This window comes from Microchirus variegatus (genome assembly GCF_963457635.1).
Source record: "Microchirus variegatus genome assembly, chromosome: 18".
In the NCBI taxonomy this organism is placed as follows: Eukaryota; Metazoa; Chordata; class Actinopteri; order Pleuronectiformes; family Soleidae; genus Microchirus; species Microchirus variegatus.
In genome coordinates this window covers 23,440,760-23,449,227 of record NC_139819.1, presented here as the reverse complement: position 1 = coordinate 23,449,227, position 8,468 = coordinate 23,440,760, and the positions used below count along the sequence as shown (strand labels likewise).

Sequence of the window (8,468 nt, the reverse complement as noted above, 5' to 3'; positions counted from 1 at the left end):
ATGGATCCTGATCCTGGAAACCCCACCACCACCATGGAGGAACCAGCAGACCTCCACAGCCAGGACCAGGAGCTGGATCCGGTGCTGGTCTGGGTCCCCAGTGGCCGGCGCCTGATCTCCGGTCTTCTGGGCATGAACGTTCTCCTATTGGGAGCAGCTCTGATCGCCGGGCAGGTTTTCAACTCTGACGCCCTGAAGCACCAGGAGCCTCAGGTGTTCCTGCTCCTGCTGATGGGGGTCAGCGTGGTCTGGATGCTGTGGTTCCTGCTGTGGGCCAGGAACCGGCCTGGAACCAGTCCACACAAGGACCACCACGCAGGCGGCATCACCGTCATCTGTAAGTCAACGTTTTTCTCTGAGTTTTTCTTCTGGATGTTTGAATGACACATGACTCTGTCCCCATGTCCTCTACACAACCTCTACACAACATCTACACAACCTCTACACAACATCTACACATCTGCACAACCTTTACACAACCTCTACACAACCTCAACCCAACATCTACACAACCTCTACACATCTACACAACATTTACACAACCTCTACACAACATCTACACAACCTCAACACATCTAAACAACCTCTACACAACCTCAACATCTACACATCTACACAACCTCAACACAACATCTACACATCTGCACAACCTCTACACAACATCTACACAACCTCAACCCAACATCTACACAACCTCTACACATCTACACAACATTTACACAACCTCTACACAACCTCTACACAACATCTACACAACCTCAACACATCTACACAACCTTTACACAACCTCTACACAACATCTACAAAACCTCAACATCTACACATCTACACACAACACAACCCCTACACAACCTCTACACAACATCTACACAACCTCAACATCTACACATCTACACACAACACAACCCCTACACAACATCGACACAACCTCTACACAACATCGACACAACATCAACACAACATCTACACAACCTCTACACAACCTCAACACATCTACACAACCTCAACACAACATTGACACAACCTCAACACAACATTGACACAACCTCTACACAACATCTACACATCAACACAACACCTACACAACCTCAACACAACATCTACACAACCTCAACACATCTACACAACCTCAACACAACCTCAAAACAACATCAACACAACATCTACACAACCTCAACACATCTACACAACCCCTACACAACATCGACACAACTTCTACACAACCTCAACACAACATTTTTTTGTTTGTTTTTCTTCTGGATGTTTGAATGACGCGTGGCTCTCTGTCTCCCCCTGGTGTCAGTGGTCCTGATGGCGTTCTCCGGGTTCAGCGTGGCGCTCTTCGTCTTCAGGATGGGTTACGTGATCATCGTGAGGGCGTGTCAGCCCGCCGCCAAACTGCTGTCCGTGTTCGCGGAGGCGCCGTTCCTCGTGCTGCAGGTAAACACCGTGACATCGATGCTGAGTAAACAGTCGACGCACAAAGACTTTCACGTCAAACGCGGTGATGATGGATCACAGGAGGAGAAAAGGCCTTTATCCTCACATTTATCGACAAAAAACACACACATGTAATGTTTGTTTTTATGAGTAATTGCAGACGAATGGCGACGGAACGCGGCGTTAATGACGTGACGTTTGTGTAAAAGCATGTGAAAAACACACACACGGAAAAACCATCAATCTTTGGAGATGCTAACAATGACGCAACAGCGCTAACCTGCGAGAGTCGTCAAACCAGTTCACCACAGTGGTTTATTTATGAGTTAACACATCATGGAACTGTCTTTTAATCACAGATTCAGGATCTGTATTTGGAAAATATCTGGACTCACAAAATCACCAGTGGATTCATGGGTAAAAAACTGATTTTTAGCCACTTAGCAAAACACTTAGCTCATAAAATCTACGTCAGTTTGAGTCTATGACGTCTTACGAACACGTTCACGTCTTTATTTCACTGTTAGACAGACTTTAACAACAGGAAACTGAAGTTTGTAAACCACTCACTCTCCCACACCAAAGCCCATAGAGTAAAGCAGTGATTTTAACATCACAGGGACACAGGATTTGTTGTATCACTTCATGTGCTAGCTGCCAATGTTAGCATGCATCCATAATAACAAATACTATAATTCCGCATTATTTTCAATGCTATATTAGCATGTTAGCTGATTTTTAGCCACTTAACTGAACAGTTAGCTCATAAAATCTACGTCAGTTTAAGTCTACGATGTCTTAAGAACACGTCCTTATCTTCACTGTTAGACAGACTTTAACAACAGGAAACTGAAGTTTGTAAACCACTCACTCTCCCACACCAAAGTCCATAGAGAAAACCAGTGATTTTAACATCACAGAGACACAGGGAGTAGTTGTATCACTTCTGGTGCTAGCTGCTGATGTTAGCATTCATCCATAATAACAAATACTATAATTCAGCATTATTTTCAATGCTATATTAGCATGTTAGCGCATAAATCACCTACTTTGCAGCCTGAGAAACATAACCTCACCCTATCAGTGAAAGCAAAATGGCTGCCAGGAAAGAGGCACAAGGAAAAACTGATTTTTAGCCACTTAGCTAAACACTTAGCTCATAAAATCTACATCAGTTTAAGTCTACGACGTCTTTAAGAACACGTTCACGTCTTTATTTCACTGTTAGACAGACTTTAACAACAGGAAACTGAAGTTTGTAAACCACTCACTCTCCCACACCAAAGTCACTCACTCTCCCACACCAAAGTCACTCACTCTCCCACACCAAAGTCACTCACTCTCACACACCAAAGTCACTCACTCTCCCACACCAAAGTCACTCACTCTCCCACACCAAAGTCACTCACTCTCACACACCAAAGTCACTCACTCTCACACACCAAAGTCACTCACTCTCCCACACCAAAGTCCATAGAGTAAACCAGTGATTTTAACATCACAGCACACAGGAGTTCACAGTTGTTGATCCACTGCTGCCTCCATCACTAACTTACAATGACTGATTTTAGTGAATTCAGCTTTTAAAATATTGACTTTAGACTTAACTCAGTGACACAAAGTGACCACACGAGGCAGCAGAGGACCAGCAGCTCCTGTGTCCCTGTGAGCTAAAATCACTGGTTTTCTCTATGAGCTTTGGTGACGTAGATTTCAGATTTAATTTGCGTTGTGAAGGAGAAAGCTGAGGAAATGGACCTTGAATAATTGCAGAATAAGTTAATGATGTGTATTAACTCTGCAGACGTACTTCCTGTGGGCTCACTCTAAAGACTGCGTCCACAAACACAAGATCATCACCAGGTGCGTCTCTCTGCACACGTTCACACACATTTCACACTCGTTTGCATGTGGTTTGCATTAAAGTGGGGAAATGGTGATATTTCCAGCCGCCTCAGCTGTGTTTGTCTGTTGTTTACCTGTGGGACGCAGGTCAGGGCTGATGCTCGTCCTGTCCACGGACCTCCTGCTGTGGCTGAACGCCGTCACCGAGGACACCATCCACGAGGAGATCGAGCTGGAGAAGGAGGACGGACTGAAGTTCAGCAACGAGGACAACGGAGACTTCACAGGTGATTTACCTGAAGAACGTCTTCACTGTGAAACAGAAGTTTATAAACCACTCACTCTCCCACACCAAAGCCCATAGAGAAAACCAGTGATTTTAGCTCACAGGGACACAGGAGCTGCTGGTCTTCTGCTGCCTCGTGTGGTCACTTTGTGTCACTGAGTTAAGTCCAAATGAAATATTTTAAAAGCCGAATTCACTAAAATCAGTCATTGTAAGTTAGCTGCCATTTTGTTTTCACTGAAAGTGACGCCAAGTGTCTCAGGCTGCAAAGTCTGTGATTTATATGCTAATGTGCTAATACGGCTTCAAAAACAATAATGCCGAATGATAGTAGAAGTTATTAGCAGCTAACGTTCGCAGTGACCAGAAGCTCCTGTGTCCACGCGAAGCTAAAATCACTGGTTTTCTCTATGGGCTTTGGTGTGGGAGAGTGAGTGGTTTACAAACTTCAGTTTCCTGTTGTTAAAGTCTGTCTAACAGTGAAATAAAGACGTGAACGTGTTCTTTAGACGTCATAGACTTAAACTGATGTAGATTTTATGAGCTAAGTGTTTAGCTAAGTGGCTAAAATCTGTTTTTCTTGCTTTTATAGTGGCAGCCATTTTGTATTCTCTGATGGTGAGTTTGAGTGTCTCAGGCTGCAACGTAGGTGATTTATATGCTAGCATGCTAATATGGCGTTAACAAAAATAATGCTGAATTATAGTATTAGTTATTAGGTATGCATGCTAGCATTAGCAGCTAGCACCAAAGGTGAAACAAACACTCCTGTGTGCTGTGATGTTAAAATCACTGATTTTCTCTATGGACTTTGGTGTGGGAGAGTGAGTGGTTTATAAACGTCAGTTTCCTGTTGTTAAAGTCTGTCTAACAGTGAAATAAAGACGTGAACGTGTTCTTAAGACGTCGTAGACTTAAAAATAAACGTAGATTTTATGAGCTAACTGTTTAGCTAAGTGGCTAGAAATCTGTATTTCCTTGTGTCTCTGCTGCTGGCGGCCATTTTGTTTTCACTGAGAATGAGGTTGCGTTTCCTCAGTAGGTTAAGTGCCAACATGCTAATATAGCATCAAAAAATAATGCTGAATCATAGAATTAGTCGTTATGGATGCATGCTAACCTTAGCAGCTAGCACCAGAAGTGACACAACAGTTTGTTTAAAGTCAGTCTAACAGTGAAGATAAAGACGTGAAACATGTGACGTAGACTTTAGTTCGAACTCCTCTGTGATAAATAAATCTTCTTCTTCTTCGCGTGTCAGGTAACTCCACGCTGTGTCGGTGCAGCGCTAGCGCCGCCTGCCTCGTCTTCAGGAAGGGCTTCGAGGTCCTCTACCCCTTCAACATCGAGTATTACCTGATGGCCGCGTGCATGGTGTACGTGATGTGGAAGAACGTGGGCCGCCACGTCAGCCCGGGTCACCACCACGCCGCGCAGAAGCTAACCCTCCGCGTGGTGTACCGCGGCGGGATCATCTACGGCCTGGTGCTGGGCGCCCTGGTGCTGCTCGCCGGCGTGGCCGTCTTCGTGCTCTACCAGGTGTGGGTGAGCCAGCGGAGGCTCCGCCCCACCGCCTTCCTTGTCTTCTACGGCTACCACCTGGCCGTCATGCCTGTCATGTCGGCGTGTTCGCTGGCCGGCACAGCGGTCCACAGGCTGGAGAGGAGGGCCCACGAGGGCGGACGCAACCCCACCCGCAGCCTGGACGTGCTCCTCCTGGTGGCCGCCGCCCTGGGTCAGCTCGCCCTCTCTTACTTCTCCCTGGTTGCGGCCCTGGCGCTGGGCACCAGCGACCTCGTGGGGGAGCTGGACCTGTCCTACTCCATCGTCAGCCTCCTGGAGCTGCTGCTGCAGAACATCTTCATCATCCAGGGCCTTCACCGACACCCCAACCTGCTCATGGAGAAGAAGAAGAAGAAGAAGAAGAAGAGGAACGTTTTTAAGGTTAGTGCAAGGTTAGTGCAAGGTTAGTGCAAGGTTAAAGTTAAAGGAAATCTCACTGTGAGGCTAAAAAACCACTCACTCTCCCACACCAAAGTCCACAGAGAAAATCAGTGATTTTAGCTCACAGGGACACAGGAGCTGCGGGTCCTCTGCTGCCTCGTGTGGTCACTTTTTGTCACTGAGTTAAATCTAAAGTAAATATTTTAAAATCTGAATTCACTAAAATCAGTCATTGTAAGTTAGTGATGGAGGCAGCAGTGGATCAACAACTCCTGTGAACTCCTTAATTAATTAATTAATTAATTAATTAATTAATTGATTCATTGATTCATTGATTAATTGATTCATTAATTAATTAATTGATTAATTAATTAATTAATTAATTTAAAAAAAAAACATTCCTGTTAATGAAATGTGTATAGAAGTACTACATATTACACAGATTTTAAAAGTACCTTAAGTAATAAAAGTACTAGAATTGCAGTACCAAATGTTCTAGTGAGTTAAATGTGTGTAAAAGTACTACATATTTTTAAAAAAGTACCCTAAGTTCCTGTTAATGAATTGTGTAAAAGTACTGCATATTTAAAAAGTACCAAAAGTACAAGTTAATTAAATATATATATATATATATAGAAGTACTACATATTTAAAATGTATCTAAACGTCCTGTTGATTTAATGTAAAACTCTCTCACACCAAAGTCACTCACTCTCCCACACCAAAGTCACTCACTCTCACACACCAAAGTCACTCACTCTCTCACACCAAAGTCACTCACTCTCCCACACCAAAGTCACTCACTCACCCACACCAAAGTCACTCACTCTCACACACCAAAGTCACTCACTCTCTCACACCAAAGTCACTCACTCTCCCACAACCAAAGTAACTCACTCACCCACCCACACCAAAGTCACTCACTCTCCCACACCAAAGTCACTCACTCTCCCACACCAAAGTCCATAGAGTAAACCAGTGATTTTAACATCACAGCACACAGGAGTTCACAGGAGTTGTTGATCCACTGCTGCCTCCATCACTAAATTTCAAACATCTTATTTTGTGAAATTCTGCTTTTAAAATATTGACTTTAGACTTAACTCAGTGACACAAAGTGGCCACACGAGGCAGCAGAGGACCAGCAGCTCCTGTGTCCCTGTGAGCTAAAATCACTGGTTTTCTCTGTGGACTTTGGTGTGAGAGAATAAGCCGTTGACAAACTTCAGTTTCTCGTCAGAATAATCCGTCGTATTGTTAAAACACTGCAGATTTAATCTAACACAGATTAAATGAGTCGTGAGATCACATTTAAAACCAAACATGAACTTTGCCTTTGAGTCGACAGACCTCAACGATTTTGTTTGACGATAAACTGTTTTTTTTCTTCCCGCAGCTGAAGAAAAAGGTCACTGCACCGACGCAAGAGGAGGAGGAGGAGGAGGAGGAGGAGGAGGAGGAGGAGGAGGAGGAGGAGGAGAAGGTGAACGTGTCACTGCTGGAAGTCAACGCAGGGCCGTCGGCTCCCCCTGGTGGCCACGACGGGAAGAAGTCCTGGCACAAAACGGCAATACAGGAAATCTGTGTTTTTCTCATCCTGGCAAATATAATGGTGAGAGGACGAAGAGCAGAGTGTGTGTTGTGTTTGCTGTACATTAACTGATGGTCTGTCTCCTCCTCCTCCTCCTCCTCCTCCTCCTCCTCCTCCTCCTCCTGCAGCTGTGGATCATCCCTGCCTTCGGCGCTCACCCTCAGTTTGAGAACGGCGTGGGGAAACAGTTCTTTGGCTTCAGCGTTTGGTTCGTCCTGGTGAATCTGGGTCAGCCGCTCAGCGTCTTCTACAGGATGCACTCGGTGGGCGCTCTGATGGAGCTGCTGATCTCTGCGTGAAGAACAAACTCAAACATCATCATCGTCATCATCGTTGTGGACTCTGATGCGACGCCGACTCCATGGTTTTGCGACCTCCGCACAAACCATAACGCAGAAAAACTCACTGTGAATACTGAGAAACGGATCAGAAAATGTTAGAAAAAACGAATAAACGATGCCAGTTTTATCTTTAAAATGGGAAAAATCGTCAGTAACTGGCAGGAAGTTAGCACAAAGCTACGTCGCTAACACCATTTTTAAGTCAGATTTTACTGAAACGGTTACATTTGTTTATTAAAAATAATACAATTTTGATGTTTAAACCACGTGCATGTATAAAGTTTTCATGCGAACTTTAGCGAAAGTTAGCTTAAAATTCTTCTTCTTCTGTTGCTTAAAAAGACAGGAAGTTAGCCAAACGTCGGCTAATAAGCTGACATCCAAGTTTTATCTTTAAATTTGTACACTTAGCAATGGACAGGATGCTAGCTAAAGAGGTAGCTAAAAGTTGGGAAAAGGTGGCTCCACATAACCTCAGATGTTATTGGAACTGTTTAACATGTAAATTGATTTATTAAAATAATTAAATGAAAAAGCGGTCATTTGCATTTGAAAAGTTAGCAACAAAGGACAGGAAGTTAGCTAAAAGTCGGCTAATAAACCGACATTGGTGACAGCAGTTTTAAGTTTTCCTTAAATTTGTAAACTTTGCAATGGACAGGATGTTCGCTAAAGAGTTAGCTAAATATTCTTCTTCAACTTCAACAGATAGGAAGTTAGCTAAAAGTTAGCAAAAGGTGGCTCCACATAACCTCAAAGGTTACTGAAACTGTTTAACACGCAGCTTAATTTATTAAAATGAGAAAATGAAATAGCATTTACATTTCAAAAGTTGGCAACTGACAGGAAGTTAGCTTAAAGTTAGCTAATAAACAGACACCAGTGAGTGACAGATGTTAGTGAAACAGATCAAACACTGATTTTTTTCTCATTAAAATAAGAGTAGGATGAAATGAAATGAGACCAGTTGAGTTTTCAATTTAAAAAAATCCAAAATGGACGTTAGCAAGAGACAGAAAGT

At 43.6% G+C, this 8,468-nt stretch overlaps 1 protein-coding gene across 1 annotated transcript; it reads left to right on the top strand.

Annotated features, from left to right (window-relative positions):
- Positions 1-7,405, top strand: LOC310939837 (proton channel OTOP3-like; the record flags this gene model as incomplete). The annotated part of the gene is made up of 7 exons (XM_083904685.1): positions 1-337; positions 1,304-1,440; positions 3,245-3,303; positions 3,433-3,572; positions 4,833-5,530; positions 6,972-7,127; positions 7,235-7,405. The coding sequence occupies 7 exons, from the start codon at positions 1-3 to the stop codon at positions 7,403-7,405; spliced, it is 1,698 nt and encodes a 565-aa protein (XP_083760811.1).
- Between the last annotated feature and the right edge of the window lie 1,063 nt (positions 7,406-8,468).